This window comes from Anser cygnoides, chromosome 5 (assembly GCF_040182565.1).
Source record: "Anser cygnoides isolate HZ-2024a breed goose chromosome 5, Taihu_goose_T2T_genome, whole genome shotgun sequence".
In the NCBI taxonomy this organism is placed as follows: domain Eukaryota; kingdom Metazoa; phylum Chordata; class Aves; order Anseriformes; family Anatidae; genus Anser; species Anser cygnoides.
Genome location: NC_089877.1, coordinates 55,358,488 through 55,379,198, shown reverse-complemented (window position 1 = coordinate 55,379,198; position 20,711 = coordinate 55,358,488). Strand labels below are relative to the sequence as shown.

At 38.4% G+C, this 20,711-nt stretch overlaps 1 protein-coding gene across 12 annotated transcripts in view; it reads right to left on the bottom strand.

Annotated features, from left to right (window-relative positions):
• The window catches only part of WDR20 (WD repeat domain 20), a 60,622-nt gene that overhangs the window by 30,572 nt on the left and 9,339 nt on the right, over positions 1-20,711 (bottom strand). For 9 of the 12 annotated variants that reach the window (XM_066998357.1, XM_066998356.1, XM_066998351.1 and 6 more), the window contains exon 2: positions 2,296-2,478. In XM_066998357.1, the coding sequence (XP_066854458.1) occupies positions 2,296-2,478 (183 nt within the window). Of the gene's footprint in view, positions 1-2,295; positions 2,479-14,701; positions 15,581-15,656; positions 15,890-20,711 lie in introns of those variants that run through there. The other 3 variants (XM_048069687.2, XM_048069686.2, XM_048069688.2) reach the window with 3 other exon arrangements.

Here is a 20,711-nt window from a genome sequence, read left to right as displayed (position 1 = left end):
TTAATTTAGTCAAGCTTCAACACAACCTTGTGCCATAAGATTAAGCCATTTCATGTATCACATACAATTAACTGCTATCCTTATTGCTTTATCACAGGTGATAGTCAAAACAGAGCTTTGGGCTACCTAAATCACCCAATTACTAACAGGACAAGTGGTGAACCCTACCATCTCTATTATTCTAGCACCAGTGCTAAATCTGTCAAAAGACGTAAACACTTATTTAGCCCACCTTCTGCTTATGGTGTGTTTATTCTCAAATACTATCTAAAATCTAAATAGCCAAAAAACAACAGGCACCATTTTCTTGAAGCAAAAGTACCAATTCAAACATCAGTAATTACTAATGTTTCTCTGATATAGGCTTTAGATACAAGCTAGAATTTCTATATTTTACTCTAAACATGCCCAGAGTAAACTTCACTATTGTAACTGACAGGCCAAAAACACTGAAGTTTTAGATTTGGTTATAACTGCAAATAAGATCTATGCAGGAAACAGGGATTTGTCTTTTAACTTTACCCTACATGTGGGTAGGTTCTGGTAACACTAAGCAAACCCCTATGCTAGCTTTGTAGAAAAGATCATCTCATTTCATTTCCACCAAACAGGAAGATGCATCTCCATCGCAGTGAAGCAACACTGGTGGCAACAGAGAAAAGACAGTATTTTGTAATGTCAGGTCACCTCAGTGCTTCCATCACTTGGGGAATACCACAAGAACTGTTCTGCCTGCAATGCAGCTTTACACTGTAGAAGCTAGACAGTAAATATCGAGACATGTAAATAGGCATCGGATCTTTGTGTGATGTATTTTAGCACAAGTTTTTCTCAAGGCAACTACAGGTCAGCTACCGGAGTGGGAACTGCTCTGTGATAGGAAGTACTAGCTATTCATAGTTTCCCGCTGCCGTTTTTAATGCTTATGCTACTACCATATAAGATTAAATCTTGTTTACATGAGTAACTTGTCACATCTGGATTAGCACTCCCAGTGGTGAAGCTGCACCAATGCCAAAGTTTTGTTTTCTGGGAGTTTTTTTGTTCTTGTTTTTCAATGGATGATGCTAGAAGGAAAATTTTAACTACATATACAGTGGTTTCTACCAAAAAGAGTATTCCATGCAACATTAGGAGGCTCTCCAGCACTGTTTCCCATTCAACACAAGCAGGGAGACAGAACAGGTGGGAAAAGGTTAGGAACAAAGAACGCCCCTCTTCTGATCTGGTTGTAGCTACTTTTAGAAAGCTGAGGAGGAGTCAGTTCTAATTATAAAACATCCCCATTGAGAACAATACTTCCATCTTCTTTGCACAAAGACAGAGCAAGAAAACACATGTCCCTGAGGTGGGAAAGATATGCTTGCGTAGTTTGAAAGCTGAGCAAGGCTTAACTTCATCTGCGAAGCTCTTATCCAGATCTGAAGTCTTAAAAAAAAAAAAACACCTGCAAAGCTCTTTGTTACCTCATGATTTACCTGCAGTTGGATTAAAAACACAAAAAGCAGCAAAAACAAACAAAAAACCAAGCCAAGTACCTCTGGCTTATCCTCTGCAGAAAATGCTGTCAAAGTTTTATCAGTTACCAGATCTCTTCCACTGTTAATATCTAAACACTTACCTTTCTAAGAATACCAGTATTACCAGATAATCAGAGCCAGTGGTTTTGTAACTTGGCATAAGTCCCCCCCTAGTACTCCCTCTATTTTTTTCCTATTGCATAGATAGAGAATTCTTTTTGGGAATATCACATGGCCAAGACTTTGTGAGCCTTCAGCTTTTCCTATGCAGCATTCAGCTCAATATCCTAGTCTTCCCTGAAAAAGCTTTTAGGAATCCTTGATACGGACAGTTTCTGCTGTAACATTCCGACCATAAAAAACGGTATTTTTACTTTAATTATTATTTAATATTTTGACTGTAATATATTAAATAGGGGCTCAAATGTTTTCTTCCCCGTTTGGAACCAGAAGCCTTCAAAACAATTGACTGCGGAGAACATGCAGCAGCATTTTCATTTGTAGATGTTTTTTCTATCTGTTAGCTGTTGTTAGTTCTAGTTGCAGTACTATCCAAACTAAGAAGTCCTAATTTTTTTTCTTTTGTCTTAAACCCCAAAAGCTTCCTCATGAATAAAGTTTTTGTGTAAGTATTCTAAACCAATGAACCAGCTGAAAAACAAAAGGTAGTGACTGAACGATGAGCTGTACAGGCAAACAAAGCCATCTACAGAACTTTGAGGATTTTTAGTACCAGAAATACATTGCATGCAACAATGTTAAGATTTCTACTTACTTCCTCATTAAATAATTTGCTAGTTTCTTTTTTAATAGGGTCTATAAGTTGGACCTGGCCTGCTGAGAAGCCCACTAGAAGAGAAACACTTTCTGCTGTGGCTGTTAAGTGATTGAAGTCATGGCATGTAGGTTGTGTTCCTTTGTATATCCTTTTGTCTATTGGTTTACTCAAGTCCGCAGCCTGCAAAAAGAGCAAACAGAATTTGAAAAGTTTATCACAATGTATACGCATACAAGTTTAGTTTGCAAATGAGCTTATACTAAGCAACGATTTATGCAGTCACAAAACCATACTTTAAAATACAGCTCTGTATTTATTGAAGACCTCAAAAGATGCCTTCGAAAGGCTTATCTTTGAATATAACGCCACACTTCCACATTTTTCAGTTTTGTTAAATGCTACACCTTTGCAACTACATCATGTGACAAACCAGTGATGACTGTTCAGTAACACAAAGGCTCCAGTGAGTCCTCAAGATCAACCTGTCTCCTGGGTTCTCCTGCAAGAAGCAGCATCCCATCACATTGAGACAAGACATCTTCCATTTCCCTAGCAGCAGTTTTCTCAAAATGAAGTACAACTTAGTTTTGGCAGTGGACTAAAAATAGAGTATCTTGGTCCTTGTACTGTAAATGTATCATTTTATAACAGGCAAAAATGTGATACTATTATCAATATTAAAAAATGATCAACTAGATTCAAGGAGAGAGATTTCTAGGAACACTGACTCAGAATGTTGATACTATGCTTATAAAATACTTTTAAAGCGATTAGGTTACAAAATAATTGTTCTTCTGACATTGATTTATTAAATGTGAAAATACTTTGCACCATCTATAATCAAGGATGATTTCTATGGATCAATATATCATCTGAATTTACTGAACAATCCAAATACAGCTTAGACAAAGTAAGTGCTAGCAAAACAGAAGAACTTTAATATAAGCAACTGAAGATCTGGCACTTAAGTGTCAGAAGAATCAAAAAAAAACAGAAAAGCAATTTAAAACGCTCTCTCAGTTGTGTAACCCATGTTTATCCCCATATCACTTCTGAACAGACACCCTAATCTATCATCATCCAGAGATTATAACCCACACATTTAATATGCGTGATCATACATCAGGTTCAACCTTTCTTTTTAACTCCCTATTTACTAGGTTCAGAGTCTGTAATTAGAAAGCTGCAGTTACTCAATAATATTACAGACTCGAGATGCAGCTGTGATTTGGGACTTGGATTCTAATTTTGATATATACTTTTACAGTATTTTTAGTCAAGGGAAATCAGGCCAGCGATATAGGAAATAAAACTTGTTTGAGGAAGTGGACACGCTCCATATAAAAGAAAATTGCTCCAATGTATTAAACCTGAGTACAACATTTGAAGAACAGCAGATCCATAGCATGCATGGAGCTATACTGTGGGAAACCAGACCTGCCTGTAAGTAGAGCAAAACCGTAACTAGCTACACAGTGATTCGCATCAGGTGAGCCATTTCCAAGGCAAATTTAACTATGGGATACACGTGATAAGCATATGTATATGCAGCAGTATTAAAGTTACACTTCTGCTTTGCAGCATATATTATAAACCAGTTTAGTCAGGTGTATGGCCTTCTGGTTGAAGGCTCCAAAAGGAGACAATGTATTCCAAATTCTGAAGTCAGCATATTAAAAAGTTATTCTCCAGAGCCCAGAGAACCATTATAAGCTAAAAAAGAATATTAGCAATACCTCTTCAAGGAGAACTTAAATAGAATGCTAGCTCTACTGGGATCGTAGGATAAGGCACACGTCTACCAAGGAGCATCCACAGACACATGTAAATCTGTAACTTGAAGCTGGAAAGATCAAATTCTAGAGGCCATGTGGTTGGATCTCCTATATCGTGCAAGATTCCCTTGTCCTAAAATAATACAAAATACGTGGAATCAAGAGGTAACTCCCTAAATGGAGAAAATGTGTCTAATGGAAGATTGTTTTACAGTAACATATAGATACATCCCTCCGTACCTCAAATAAATGCTCTCTCATCTCACCTATGAGACAAGATATGGCCTCTAGACAAGAGTTTCAGCAGAACCAAGTGCCTCAGAAAGGAGATCCCTTTCAAAATAAACAGAGCTCAGCCTGAATCACGCTGAGGGATCAGAGAATGGTTGACTCTTCCAGCAGTGGAAAACATGAGTATTCCCAGGGTCGTCGTCTTTTGAATCCCTACTATTCTTTTAAGTGGCACAGAATCGAGAGGTAGCTATTTTCAGATTGAAATTACACTTTGCTCTTTTGTCTGGTCAAGATGGGTTATTTAGTTTTGTTTCAACGTTCACTATATTTTTGGTAGTCTGAAAAACTTGCTGTGGCTGAAGTCTTCTGAAATTGTGTGATAACAGATCTAGCAAGACGTGAAATTCTGATAAATGAAAGCTAGGCACAAGACTTCCCTGTGCTTGTTCTAGCTGCTCTCGGGGAACCAGATGGCATGGACAATCTGTCTGAACTTCAATGGAGTATAAGTAAACTAATTCAATTACCAGAATTACCAGAAGCTAGACTTCTACTGAGAGGGATGCTCTGCCTTTTATTTACATGCAGCTAGTGTTTTCAGTTGTGATTACAATATAGTTGTCTCATGGAGATAAGTCAGAACTACAAGCACAAAAACACTTTTTTGGTCTTGTTCTCACTTCAGTGAAAGACAGGATAGAATCAATGATCATAAGAACCAAAAGCCATTTTCTCTATTTCTGCACATTTGAAAGTTGCTATTGGATTTTTGATAAGAACAAGAAAAGCCCTTACTCATAAAATTCAATAGGGCCCGTGACTCAGCATTTCATTAGCATACCATTAAGGCCATTTGCTGTAGCTGTACTGTGAAGGATCTGATTCTCAGAAAAGAGATTTTCCATGAGATCCTAGGATCTGACGCTATTTACTCAACAAGGTGATGTGAACTGCCACTCTCAGAAGAATGCTGATATACTTCAGAAGAGAACTGAAAGATGTTGGGATTAAGTGTTACTGAACGCGGCAGCTACAAGCACGGGATAAGGCACCCTTGGCTACGCTTGAGCTGCTAGCAAGTTATTTGCATGTTTTTTGTCCCAGTTCTTTTAAATTTTTCTTCTGAAAAAAATACTTAACAGTATTCCAGCCTGTCCACTTTGAGGAACTTATTCCATGATGGATGATTCATGATGACAGCAACACTGTAATTAGAACTTATGTTTAGTCTTGACTGAAACAGGTTGGAGCACCTAATGCAAGGTTAAGAACCAATCCTCCCTTTGAATGAAATCACTATGCAAGCCATCAGAGTACATCTTCACTAATCAAGCCTCTGTAATAGCACTTTGGCCAACCAATACCTGCACTGGAAGCCTCTCTTTTTCAACATGCACTGGTATTTCAAGTACCCCTTGGGCAAAAGAACAAGGAATAATGGGTATTTCACACGAATTTCACTCAACAGCTGTCTGAAGTGATGCAGCTGAACAAAATTGGTGTACCTGGTGCACCAACAGCTTGAGTCCTGTCCTTGAACAGATTCAAAGTCTCAAATCTTACACTTACAAGCAGAAGAAAAATTGACTAACATAGCCATTCAGTTCTTTGTGATGAATTTCTTCTCTATTTCTTCTCTAGAAATAAAACATGAATCACATAGTGGTTCTGGGGACTTTCCAGTCCCATTTAGTCACATCATGCTATTTTAGCAGCAGTGTTACCCTCACTCCACTGGGGTAGGGAGAAGGAAGGACAAAAAAGTTACAATAAAGGTGTGTGCATACGTGTATATAATTTGCCCATTCACCCTGACTCAAGATTTCAGTAGGAAGGTGGTCAAGTGGAACATCTTAACCACAGCTTTAGATACCTAAATACCAGGAACAGAAAGAAAAAAAAAATCAGTTACCTCAACAAGCAAGTGTTGAAGATTTCATATTCTGACATTTGAAATGTCTTATTAGGATGGACATCAACAACCTTGGTTCCATATCCTTATGCAATTCTAAGGTCAAAGCCAGATTAATTTCTGTCCAAGATTTATTCTTTTGATGTACTATTGATCTAAGACTCAGCTTTCATACTACAATTTCACAAATAGTGAATCACATTATTTCAACTCAGCATTTAATCATGCTCCTTGACAGATGCGAGTTCTTCCTCTATCTTTTTCTTTTCCTAACTTACATCTGCAGCTTTCTGCAAATTTTAGTTATTGAAATCTATAATAGATGCTACATTTCCTGCCAAGCTAAACAAACATCTCCCAGATCAGAAAGGGAAGGCGTTATTTATTAATTTCTCTCAGATAATTTCAGCAGTAGCCATTAAAATGTTTCCTTTTGAAACTTGACAGTATTTAATATCAAATTTGCCAGGCTGGCTTTCAGTTGGTCATATGAGTAAGTGAGTTTGAGACAGAATATTAGGTCTTTAAGCCTGGAAGTAAGAGCAAACATTTAATAAAAAATTCACTTCCAAAAATCCTCTTAAGAGAATCCCCCCTAGTACAAAGAATTAACTGATCTTGAACTGCAGATTACGGGTTGGCTATGTATGCACAGCTACAGCACCAACACAAGATGACAAAGTACTAAGATACACCTTTGAAAACATTTTTTCCAGCATTTCTAGAGCTTGGAATTCACAACACTACTTGCAGCTTTTATCTCTTCGACACCTTGCTGATTAGGGATTTAATGCTCCCTGCTCCATAACCATAATAATTGGAGAAAACGGTGCTTGTTACAATGCTATACAAGCAGCTACAGAAATCAACTCTTACAATTGTTACTAAGTGGACTTTGTAGAATTTCGCAGATGCTCTTTAAATTCCTAACTGAAAAATAAGCTTTGCTGCAGCACTGTGCCTTACAGGATCCCCTGCAGTATATCCTTCCCCCGTGCACGTGCTGCTCTTTTTCTCCTTCCTACGGGGCCGAAGGATGGCAAACGCCGTGCAACGCAGAAACCCATGGCAAGAAGGTGCTGTTATTTCAGGCAGTTGTGTAGAGTTTTCTGGGGAACTCTGCCCGGTGCCTCTGTACACAAGGGTTTCTGCCAAAAATACTACCTTCGGGACTTCACGCTGGAAATCCCTCTAATTCCCTCAGTATCAAGGGAATAGATTTCTGGAATATTTCTGTAGAGCCCAGCACTGTTAATACCAACAACAGAATCATTTGTAGTTACCTCACCCTTGCTTTGAGCCGGTCGGATCTCATAGCTGACCCAGCTTTGGGCTGGAGGTTAGACTAGAGACCTGTCCAACCTGAAGGACCCTGGGTCCCTATGCTTAGGGCTACCCAAAGCTGCAGCAACAGGGCCAGTCCCAGCTTACTTAACAGGTCTGGTTTATGTCTTAAAGGAACTTCAAGCAGGAAGAAAGCTACGGGAACAAGTCAGCTGACTTTCCCTGTGAAGAATACTGACACAGAGCAAAAGTTCCGCTTAATTTATATGCACGAACACCATGAAGTCCAGGCAACGCCCCCTCCGTCTATAAAACCCCAATAAAACACTGTTCGGTACAGTTGACAGTGTCATAGAAGATCAGTAATTAATTAGTTTCGACAAATATAGTCAGCAGTCTGTCAGCTTACACGCAGCTAATGACCTTAGCTTTCTTGGTAGAAAGCTTAAAGTCTGGCAAGGCCTAACAGCAGGCCCAGGAGTTCTGCAGATTCAGTATGAACCCTTCGGGTAACAGACAAGTGAACACACATCCAGGGCCACCTCAGAAACCCCCAGAAAAAATTAAGAACTAGACTGAAAGATTCTAGGAACACTATATAAACATATATAAAAACATACGTGTAGATATACATAATTATTTTTGTGTTTGTTTATATATGAAATGCTCTTTAGGACTCTAAAAAGCCAGCAGACAATCACCATTTAAGTTGCCCTGTTTAAATGCAGTTACAGTGGGTCTCTTAAATGTAAGGACAGTTTCTCAGATAACTAAGAACAGTTGAGCTGCTTTTTCCGTACCTAAGTGATTTGCTTAACTTGAGGGTTGCATAATGGGCATTGTGTGTGTAAATACAGACTAGTTTTAAGTGTCTCCTAATTTTTACAAAGCCATTAACACTAGGGAAAAGTTGGCCTTTATTTTGCAACATTGCATTCAATGCATCTGCTTTATATTGAAGTCGCAGCCAAACTCAGGAAAACCATTCTTTCATTTTAAGTTTTGCTTTTAGCATTTGTCTGAACTTTCAACTCTGTGAATTGGAGCACCAACAGCTTAATATCCAAAAGAGCAAACCCGGTGCTGGACTGCATGCTGCCACTTGATAAAAGGGCAGGTACCAACTGACACTAGAAATCAGCACACCTTCACTTTCTCTTTTTCCTCTAATTGGACGTAACAGAACTTATGAGTAAGCAAAAAAGATCACACTGGACAACATGAAGTCTGAAAATTGAAAACTAAGAAATTGGGACAAAAAATAATTAGCAAGCAGAAAAAAATCTGCTACTTTTAACATGCAGTCTCAAAGACTTTCCATTAACGTGTTTCTCTATAGATTCCTTTCTCTACCAAGTCTTCAGAAAGTGTAGCTGGCAACCTGTGCCAGTTTTACCCTCAGAAACCTAAAGATTCTGGTCTTGGAGACATGAACATTAATTTGGCTTCATTGACAAGGGCAGACTTTCTGATGTATTTTTTTTAATACCTTAATATTTTGAATGATCCAACTTGAAGTACAACATAATTTGCATTAGCTCCAGGCAAAAGCATTTCAAGATTTATTTCTACTTAACAGAACATTTCCTCTCCTTAACAGCACTGCTCCTCATGAACAGGGTCCTGTATCTTTGCAGAAGGTTTTTATAAGTTACCAAGCACTTGATTAAATGCTGAACAGGAACACTGAAGGCACGTGACAGAGTTTCTAGGATACTGTATAAGAACAGCTCTGTTGGTAAAACAGGGGCACCAAGTAATTTTATTTAACCTAATTTATTTTTAAAGTGTTCCACACAACTTATCCATAACAAAGTCTTAGATATCAATTTCGTACAAAGCTGCCTGAACAACTGGAAAGCTACTTGATATCCTTCTCCCTCCTAGATTTAACTTCCACTTGGGGGCCATACAAGACATAACATGAATTTGGAAAGCAGAAAAACATTACTTAACAGGATTTCAGCCTTTATTCATACAGCAGACAACTGTGACCATATACATTAAAATAAGAGCTCTAGTCCAGACAACTGGACATAAATCCATATTCAGGCAAAAATCAATTTAGTTTTCTGGAGCATCCAATAAAATCATCAAATTCTGTTTCCAGAAGAAATTTCTCAGCGCTTAGAGCAAGAGCACGCACACAATGCTTTGAAATAAATCTACGTGGTATTAACTGAACTGAATGGTGGTATAATTGGCAAGATCAAGAAAGTAGATGTGAACACCATAAAGAACAGGCATAAAGGATTGATTTGTAACTACCACAGTGTTAGCTTCATTTTAGTAATGCTTTGAACAAAAATATTTCTGATTACAGTATAGATCAGCACATCCTATTGGAAATATTTAAGGTGAAAGTACTTGTCTACCAATAATGCTTAAAAAAAATATTTTTATTTAAAAAGAGTTCAAAAAAGAAGACAGAACAGCTGGCACTCCAAAAAAATAAGAATCCTTCTCTGTTTGCAAATCCCCATTCACTTCACATACGGAATATATGTGTATACTAGAATATACGTGTGCATACAGAAGCAACTTACCCTTTGTTTCCCTGTAAGACTGGGCAAAGGGCGTTAAAGTAGGACAGGAACGTTAACTCATTTGCGCTATTGTAGGCCAGGGAGGTTGAGAGAAATCAAAAGATTTTGAACCCCTCTGCATAAAAAAAAATACTTCTGTCTCCTGAGCAGAGAACACCACTACTGCCTTTATCTGTGACAACCGGACAGAGGTCACTGCGATTGTTCCTGTGGAAGTTTAAGGGCTTTTCAATTCACCGCGTCAGTCACTTGCTAACATTTCCAGGCGAGCTGGCAGGGCTGCCTCTGAGCAGAAGACCAGAAGTACGTGCACCTCATGCCAGCGCTGCCCACAGAGCCGGGTCATACCCCAGGTGCCAGCCCCAGCACAGCTCTCCGGAGCGTGTCCCGTCCCGGTCGGCCCCGAAGAGGTGGGTGAGCAGCGCGCAGCTTCTCCAGGAGAAAAATAACAGCCTGCTCCAGGAAGTAGGCTGGAAGCACTCCAAGTAACTTGAGCAATCTTCAGCGGCTCTACAATCAAAGCACTAAAACTTCAGGGAAGTGGCATGACGCTGTAACCTTGCTTTTCAAAAGGTGTTTGTTTCTATATATTGGACATTAATTTTTACTATTCCCACACAAGAAAAATCTGTCACTTTCCTCCCCAGAAGTGCTTCAGTCCTTTAAATCCCACTTTCCACAGCATGGCTTTATGATGCGATACAGAAAGAGGAAAACAGCTTTAGTGTTTTCTTGAGCATCTAAACAATTGCTCAACCCCACACAGAAGAGCAGCTAACAAAAGAAGTATTTCCCAGCCCTTATGCTCCTCTTACAAGGTTATCCTTACTGTGAGTGTCAGATAATGACATCATCAATTCAGATAAAAATTACAACTGACTTCAGTGTTACGCGCTTGGTCACACTAAAATCTGTAAACAGGCTAGTCAAACAACTCTGAATATAGGCACTGTATCACACACTCCCAACAGGCATGAACTGAATTAGATGTTCTATTTTGGTTTAAGCAATTAGTTGCCTTTTTTTTAAGCGATTTTTTTTTTTTTTAAAGGAAGAAGGGTAAAGAAGGCATGATACATCTCTTCCCAGAGGCTGGTCTACAGGATTTTGGCTCAATTGTCGTTCAGCCAGCTGGATAAAACCCTCTCAGGCAGCAACCCAATTCCGAATCACGTATGTTTTGCATGCAGTGCAGATATCTTCCTCCTCTTCTCCCCCTACTCAGCTCTTTTTAAAGAGATGCAAGGAAGATCTCACTGTGCAGTTTTAAATTCAAAACAATGATTTCTCAGGGCTATAATTAAGCCATGGGTGAAGGGGTCACATTTATATACTGGTCTCTCCCTTAGCAGCTTAAAAATTAAGATGCAGATTTAGGAAGTCATAGCGCAAATGTACTTTATTATCATGGACTGTAGAACTGGACCACAATCCCCATTTCTTCGGCACTGGGCAGAAACATGTCCCAGAAGTGAATTCAAAAAACTTGCTGCATTCATTTATTATCTTCCATCCTAGATTTCTTCAAGACAGCCATTTAAATTGCAAACATGGAAGTTTAATAACACTTTACAGGATTTGTTTGTATTAGCTACTGCATAGAACAATGAATACTGCCAGGTTTTAACACCTACTTTCTGCTCATTATTTGCTTAGATGACTGAAGCAACACATTCCAATCAAGTTAAATATATAAAACACTATCAGTTCTGAATTTTGTTCCCTCAGACTTCATTGAATGGCTTCTTGTTACTGGGAATAGACAATATCTAATATTTCTTACGTATACAGCACTTATAGTGCTTATTAAAATAAACAGTCCCATCCTTTTCAGTATTTCCACCGAAGTTTTAAGATATCCCACTTTTCACCACTTCTCTGAATCTTTGTTCTAATTCTATTTCAGACATGTCCAATCACTTACACTTAGATCTACCAATTAACACAGTGGAATATGATTTACTCAATTGTTATTTCTAAAGTTCCCCTCCATGCCATTTTTTACAACAAAGAAAAATTAGGTTTCAAGTATTGACCAGTTAAGGCTGAATCATCCTGAGCAATCCCCCTTCCTTTTTGCATAGTGGTACCAAATTGACTCAATTTTTTTTCCCCTCAGCGTGCCACCTGATTAGTGGGAACAAGCACTCCTGCTCCCTCACCTAGCAAAATTACATCTCCCAAGTTTCTTACAACTGCCTTGACAGTTATGTAAATCAGTCCACCTGCAATTTCTGCTGCTTTTCTCCACCACCACCACACTTTTTTCCCCTCCAGTTAAAATTTACTGTGCCTAATCAATCGCAACAGTTCATCACTTCCAGTGGCCTCCAAGTTCTTACTTTCCTTCGAACTAACCCCTCCTATGATCTTCCAGATGTTTTCGTCTGGAAAGATGATTTTTGTGTTAATTATGAAGCGATCCTTAAGTCCCTCTGAAAAAGGTCAGCAAAAAGGCACAAACTAATCTGTTATTCAATACAACAGCTCCTATTTGTAACAAGTCTGCAGATCAGCCTCTTTATTCTAAAACTCATCAGAACTCTCAAACACCATTTCAGCTTCAAACTAAACTGTTCCATCACCCCTAAACATTTCGGGTTTTACTAACACCACTTCCTAGTCACTACAACATTAAGACTTTCTTCCCAAGATATCCTGTGCTATAAAAGCAAAGGCAAACTAATCATAATTTCTCAGTAATACCGTAACTTGCTTTCTCTTAACCTCTAAAAATCTGACAGTCACCAATCCCATTTATGCAATATATAAAGTGATGAGGCTAAGTCACACATTTTAGTGTGCACAACCTCGATGCCAAGCTATGACTCTAGCCTCAAACTTAAGGAATATACATGTATGGGGGGGGGGTGTTTGTTTTTGTTTTATAAAGTAGCATCTCTCTCAAGCGATGATTTTTCTGTGTAACACAGCCTTCCCTTTAGGAGAAGAGATTTTGGAAGAGATTCATGTAAATATACATACTAATTTACATTGAGAAGTGTATGATTTACATGCTGCCATACCTGTGGAAAGTTTACAGCAAGCTACATGCAAAAATATCAGATTTCACCACAATATACTGATATAACTGATGATACAAAGTACCGTGTTTGTACACAGCCAGTTGATTAAACAGGCAACCCAGCAAACAGAAAACCGTCCCAATTAAAACACCAATTTACAGATCTCAGTTACGGTTAGCAAGCCTGAAGACAAACTGTGGGAAAGTGAATTAAGTAATTCAAGAACTTTTACACACACAAACACACATATATATGATCTAACAACTATCCCAATCACATCTGTTAAACATGACATGGCACACTGAAAATACATAAAGGTTGATTACTGTACTCCAGTAATTTATCTGGCTCCAAGAGGCTATTCTATTCACTCAATGCCCTTACAGTTAGAGGACAAGTGAACAAAGAACGTCACTCTTCCCTGCTTGAGAATATTGCCTGCTTTGTGTAAAACTCAGGACTGGAAATTAAGGTTTGCTTGATAAAACGGATTTTAAATTAGTATTCTTTGGAGAAGGGATCTGAAGTTATGAACAACTGCATTTGTTCTCTGAAGTGACTATTTCAGTTTACAAGTTTTCTTCTGTGTATCTTAGTTTCCAAACTTTGGCGTGAATTTCCTACTGTGTTTGCCATGGTAACCAAGCAGGCTGAGTGTCTACTTGAAATTCTGCTTAACTGTTTAGTGTTGCATGTTAATCAAGATACATTAACATCCTAATGTACTCCAGTGAGCATTTCTCACACTGGAGAAATCACCTTCAGTGTTACAAACCTTAAAGGATTTTTTTGTCGTTATTTAATATGGGAGGATAGTGGGGAAACTTCATTGCCAAAGATGTGCATAAATAGCTACCAAGTACACAGCATACACCCAAACACGAGGGACAAGGTATATTTAAGGAGCTAGAGTAGAACAGGCTCTATTTGACAGTGTTTTTTCTCCTGTGAATCAAGATTTTACACTCACGGTAAAGGGAAATTTGTTCCAAGAGTGCACTTCAGTAAGATAGCTTCCATATGCTAAAGCTTGTGACCTAGGAGAAAACAGTCCTGCTGCTCTGATGCGAGAGGAGCAAGGTAACAGACTAACTTACTTGAAGTCCTATGATTAACATTAGCAGGGCCAAGCCAAACAACAGTTACTAGCTTCTCTCAGTTTCCATTTTGAAGAAAGATCTTTCTTCAAACATTCAGCTCAATTACAGGGTCATGAATACAAAAACATCTGTGTAAGCACGTGGAATCATTCCTAATTCCCAGAAAATGCAAATGCTTCAGTCTACTAGAATTTATATAAAAGTAAGTAAAGAACAGATTAGCAAGTCTTAAAACAAAAAAAAAAGTTTACTGCTTACTTGTTTAAATCTCACTGCCTCCCAGAAAAACAAGTGTTGGCTGGTCACCTCTTTTCAGAATAAATCAATGGAGCCAGTACTACATGATGTTAGTATTCAGGAAAATCCCATCCTCTACCCTGCTCATCTTAAAAATAAAATTATATAGTTCTGAACTCCAACATCTGCTGTATAAATACAGGTTTAAAGTACAGCAAACTATCTCCAAGAAAATCTAAAAACCAAAACCCCCTGAAGCTTGCTTACAAAACTACTGAGATACTGTTACCACAAAACATAGCACGTTCTTCCCACAATATCTGCAAAGTCAGCTGTACGCCCATTCTTTCATTGGCCTTTATTGTCTCCAGCTCCTCAGTATCTTGAATTTCATTTCCTTTTCTGGATCTAAAAGCCAGTAAGGTAGTCTCCCTGGGTACCACAGATAGTTGGATTTGTATCACTATGAATACGTTTTCTTCACTCTTTTTTGTCTGTCTGGGCTCACAGAAGTTTCTGGATGAAATGCTCTGCTTCTTCTTAAAAGCTATTCTGTACTTCCCATGGAGTCTGTAACCTATGACACAACAGTATTTTCATTATGCAGTCGTTCAACTATTAGCAACAGCTTACAGCAGGGCTGGTCAAAGAGCAGAACCCTTCTGAATTCATAGTTATTTTGTGTGGCTGGGATTTGTGGGAGATCTGGCAGTGTCTCTGAGACACCTAGGGAGGGTTTTGTATTATCTATTCTCTTCTTTTTACAACTTTAAGAAACAGTGATTGCTTTGCCAGGCTAATTAAAATCATACTCCTTTTTCTCCAGTTTTACATTAGATGCTATCTTCTCCTAATAGCAGCAGTTGAAATTTACCTTCATCAACAGAAGCAATCACAATTTCATACAATATTAAAGACATCTCTTCACTATCTAGTATGACGGCACCAAAGACATTTCCCTATTTCTATCAGTAAACCTCATTTGAGGGATCTTCAAATTGCATGTTTCCTCCTGCCCTCAACAGCTGTAGCACAAGCTAGCTCAGCTTGATAACCACGCCATAATGTTTACATCTTCTCAAAGTTTTCAGGCTAAAGCAAAAATTCCCTAAATACATCTTTTTCCAATGAAGTTTCACCTCAGTTACAGTTCTGATATCAGCTTGTTTCACCTTACAAAATATTCTGTGAACAGTCATCCCTCCCAACTTATGAGAATTTTGCCATCTTGTACTTGTTCTTACTTTTTTGTCCACAGACCACCAATGAAAATAGTGTTTACGAAACCCCTCCTGGAATACCTCAGCTTGAAATTCTCTTCTCGATCATTGTTACAGTCCCTGCAATCAGTAAGAGATGTAACGAGACATCAAGAACTATTCTGATTCAGAATGAGTTTAAGTTCTAGAACTCCTTCAGTTAAAATACATAGTATATGAACCTAGAATTACCAGTTCAGACAAGGACATAGACTGAAGAGATGCTTGAACAAAGTTATTAATGAAATTTAAACCACTTGAGATAGCAGCACAGGTGAGACTTCAATAGTCAGACAGCGAATTTTTAAACTAAATAATGATGGTTCCAGTTCTTTCTTACTACCAGTGTATTACACTGGGAAGGGAGAGCACCTGAACTTCAAGGAAGCTTTCTTACATAAAACATGTTACACATTAACGCTTTCTCTCGGTCTAGACTGCAGGGAAACAACATTTTACCTTAAAAAAAATCTAGTGCAGAACTCTACCACCTTAGAATTTCAAAAGCTGAAACAAAGTAACTGTAAGCAGATGAGGATTCTTCTCAGCATTGTACCATTACAGGCAAATACAGACACCACTAAAAATAAATCTCCTTAATCCTTTTTCATTTACTCGTAACACTTTTTTCCCCTCTGCATAGTGTTCTTGCATGCTTTTCTTCTACCTAAATATAATCAAGGATAAGCCTTAAGAAAATGCTTTCCTGTTATTCAAGTCAAAGGGGCTTTAGCGTAAGTTTTCACCGTTAAGAATACGGTGAATTAAAAAGCAACTAGTTTCAGAGTAGTAGGGACCAGACTGAGTATTTGCAGGCACTGAATGAAGTTCACGCTACAATATTCCTTACGGACTGTCACATACTGTGTAAAGAATCCACCACCTTCTGTAAAGCTTGGCACTGAAGCACATTTTTTAGTCTCTTCACTTTTGAGGAATTGAGAGAATTAAAGTGTACTGTAACAATTGCATCTTTCCTTGACTACTTTATAATTAAGTTCTTCAAGGTTCTTTTAAGACATATGTTTAGTTATCCGTAATTCCTTTCTCAACAGTTACAATCAAAGAGGTTATAACAGATTCATAGCTCTGAAAATTAAAAAGATAACCTATCTTTCTGATCTTTCTTGTTCCCTATCCTCCAGTGAATCCTTTTATTTCCTCATAATCCTACAGTCTAGTCACTGTTGCCTACACTTATAATCAGTCCTTTCTCACCTGTTTTTAACGCAGAATAAGGTACAATTCAGATCAACTGAACAAAGGTAAGACACATACTAGACGTAAGAAAAACTAAAATAAAGAGGCGTGTAAATATTAAATGGATTCCACATAAAACCACACATTCAGATACAATTCAACTGTTCTCGTTTGATTCACTGGCTCAACTGGGAAACTTACTAAACGCTTAGCAAGTTACTTTCACTTGGAAATAGTTTAAATTGGCTCATCTCTAAGTAAGACTGGTTAGAAAATTATAACTGGTAAAGGTGACACTCATTTAAATTGGAGCAGGCAGACTGCTTTTAGATGGCTCCCCAAACCATAGAACAAACTGGAAACATCCCAGGACTTGCCAGCGTCATCTCTTGCCTTGGTGTCTCCTCCCCATGCCCACACAAAGCTACCTGACCTGTCAGACTAGTGGGCTAGCCCAGCACGCCTTCAAAGCCACCACTTGCACTTTAGCTTTGAACTTTAATTCTTTTTCTCCTCTGAAATACTAGTATGATGTTCTTTGGCTATCAGAAAAATGCACTTTAACAATACACGACCATCTATGAATACTCATTTGAGGTTGACTTTCTATTGACATTGCTTTTGTTGTTTCCTTCAAGTGATCAGACAACCAAAGTATCCTTAAAATACATTACACAAAATTAAGTTCCCTGTTAAATTACTAAGGCTGCTGTAGCTTCAAAACTGAAGCTGCCCAAATTCTATTTCTTTCAATTTTAAAAAGACCAAAAGACAGCAAAGCCACCTGTGGAGTGTTACAAATGTGTTTTATGGCCAAAAATACAGTCGCTTTATCTTTTCCAAATGCACCAGTAAAGCCTGAAGTTGAACACTCCTTTCTTTAGGTGCATTTACAAGTATAAAAAACAAAATACACAGAGACTTCACCGATAAAAAACACAGCAAGAACCTGCCTGATTCCAGGAATCAATATCAACTATTTAGCTCATTAGGAATGAGCTTTATTAACCAATTTACTTGAAATCTACCAGCTACTACATGATCGTTTTTAACCAAATTAAAGCAAGTTCAGCTTCAAGTAGACATGTCAACAGAGAAATATAAATTCATACTGCTCTACAACACCTACATTACAGTTCTATTACACTAAACAACCTGCAGGCAAGCGGTATTAAATAGAGTTTCCACTGGTTCGCCACCCCAGTATTTATCTTTTAATGTTTCCCCCACCCCCTTTCAGCACATACGAGAAAAAGTTATTTCTTCAGGATTAGGAAAAGAAAAAAAAGCAGCAGCAAAAGAGCTCAGGATTATCCGTTGCTATAACAAACCAATGTTTTAGTCCAACTGTGTAAATTCACTGCTTGAAAGAAAAAATTATCTGTTACAGAAGAGCAGTCTGAATAATTGTAGCCTGCATTGCACTGTTGCTATAGAAACTTATGTCACCGTAGCAGTTAATTGTTAATCAATTTATATTTTTTCATTACAAAGCTCAATAAGAGTCAAATACAACACAGAAACGTCTGTCCAGCAAGTCAGAATTGTGCCTTTTTCTGGCTACTGTTGGATTTTGCAAGCCCTACAGGAATGCGAGATATTTTTGATACGGTAGTTTTATTAAGCCAGCAACTCCCTCATGTTGCAGCGTATTAACAAAACATTACTAGAACAAAGCCTAGTTACTTTCGTACTAAAAATAAGATGTAGTTAGCTGTTATTCTAAGAGCCCCAGAAGACTTCTACAGAAGTTACATGAATAAGTTATCTACCAAATATATAATCTGTGCTCCAGTACCACAGTGAGGCCCACTGGTTTATACATCTTGTGGTCATGTTTAGTAACAGACAGATGAAAGAACACATCTGCCTTAGCTCTTGTCCTGAAGTTGTTAATTTACAGTAATGCATCTTCCTTCTAGGGCTGAAGGCATTTCATAACAACCCAGCAAAAAGTGTTACTGAACAAGAACAAGAGACAGGCTAGGAAACACAGCAAGGGCCAAATCCCTAACACATATACTGCGATGAACTCAGATTTTCCACTATCCCATACGTACAAGGTCTAAGATATAACCTAGTCTGCAAACCAGAACCCTATTTTGGGAGTTTTAAAGCAAAAGGCAGCAAGCTGCCAACTTTGGCACAAGTTTTCCCCAAAGCTTTATTTTAAAGTAAGCAAAGTACTATAGATACTTTAAGTAACACTAAGTGCTGACAACTTCACTGGCACAGGTATTATGTGGAAAAAAAAAAAAAGAGTTGCTTTGCCTATTAATCGATTTCAAAACACCATTTAAAGGTCTGAAAGTGTTTAATTTACCACAATCATCCAACATTGTCTCTTTCTTCAGGCCGATTTTCGTGGGAGGGAGCGATCAGAGTACCTATTGTCACTTACTGACCTTCCTGCACATGGGTGTGCTGCCAAGTACCCACCTCTCAAGCCTTTTGCCAGAGGTGGTAGCAGAAGCCTGTATTAGAGCAGGGAGCTGAGCACACTTAGGGTACAAACAGAACACAGCCCAGCTATTAAATCACCCCCCCCACTGATATGGCATACGAGTATTACACGTGCTTTGAAAGCAGGGATTTCTGCTTTCAGAAATAATCACACCTCATACCTTCACCCAGCACTGATCTCCCCAGACTGTCCAAATTAAGTTTTCCTCTACATCAGCTTGCACTGGAAGTGCCACAGCCGCCACCTACTAATCAGAGATGAGACAAATGAAGGAGGGGGTCCCAAATGACTCCAGACAAAGCATGGCAGAAGTGTTTTCTAGCATCCTAAGACATGACTTCTCTGAGCACTGATCTCATCAGCATCACTCGTCTTGTTCTTTTATGTACAAGTAAAGCCTGTATCAGTTTAGGACTAGCAAAAAGCAGTATGCAGATCAAGCAGAGCAATGCTGACAAATTACTTTTTTGCAAAAGGGGTTAATCCACGCATGCTGCTCCAGTGCAGAGTTAGAGCAGCTAAACAAGTTGTCTCTAGACTGCTGCAGCAATTTAACTGACAACAAGCACTGTGCTGCTCTGGGAGGAGAAGTCTGCATCATCTTGAGCATCACTAAAGGCAGCTTCACCTGCACTTCTGTTTGAGTTGCTCAGGATAGTTATTTGCCCCATCTTCCTGATTCAAAAGCACTAACGTGTACCCACTCATGCTTTTAACTATCCCAGTTCAGAGACTGCAGTTTTGCTAAAACAGAACTACACTGGCACAGCTAATTCTCGGTAGAGTTGTCCCGCCAACTGTTAGAAGGTCAGAAACTTCATCCAGAAGAACAGCATCTTAAAATTTTGCAGGTGTTTGCTACTTGTACACAACACAGCCATAAGTTATTCTGTACAAGGGAACAGTTTCACTGCTGAAGGTGAGAAAGGCAAGCCATACCCATGTATTAAACTGATGTGAATATAACCAGTTTCCTTGAGAGCACCCTATATTTCTGAAAGGCTTCTTCGGGGAAAAAAAAAACATCCTCCTGGATTAAAACATTCACACCAAGCAGGCGCCCTTTTTAATTAAAAAAAGTCTCTAGCTATTTATAAACAATAGAGTAATAATTTGAACTGAGAAATGCTGACACATGCGAGATGGACTAAAACACAGGCAAGAAATGCTGCATTCTGCACTACACATGGTATCAAACTGAAAGTGGTATTGCCTAATCATGCAACTATTCCTGTCCTCATAAATTCCTCTTTAAAGATGGACTTTCTTGACACCCTAATTGTACACAGCTAGCTATTCAAGGTTACTGGCCCACTCTCCTATTAAAACGGTGTTTGTAAAAAGGTGGTTTTTTTTTTTTAAAGGACATTTATGTT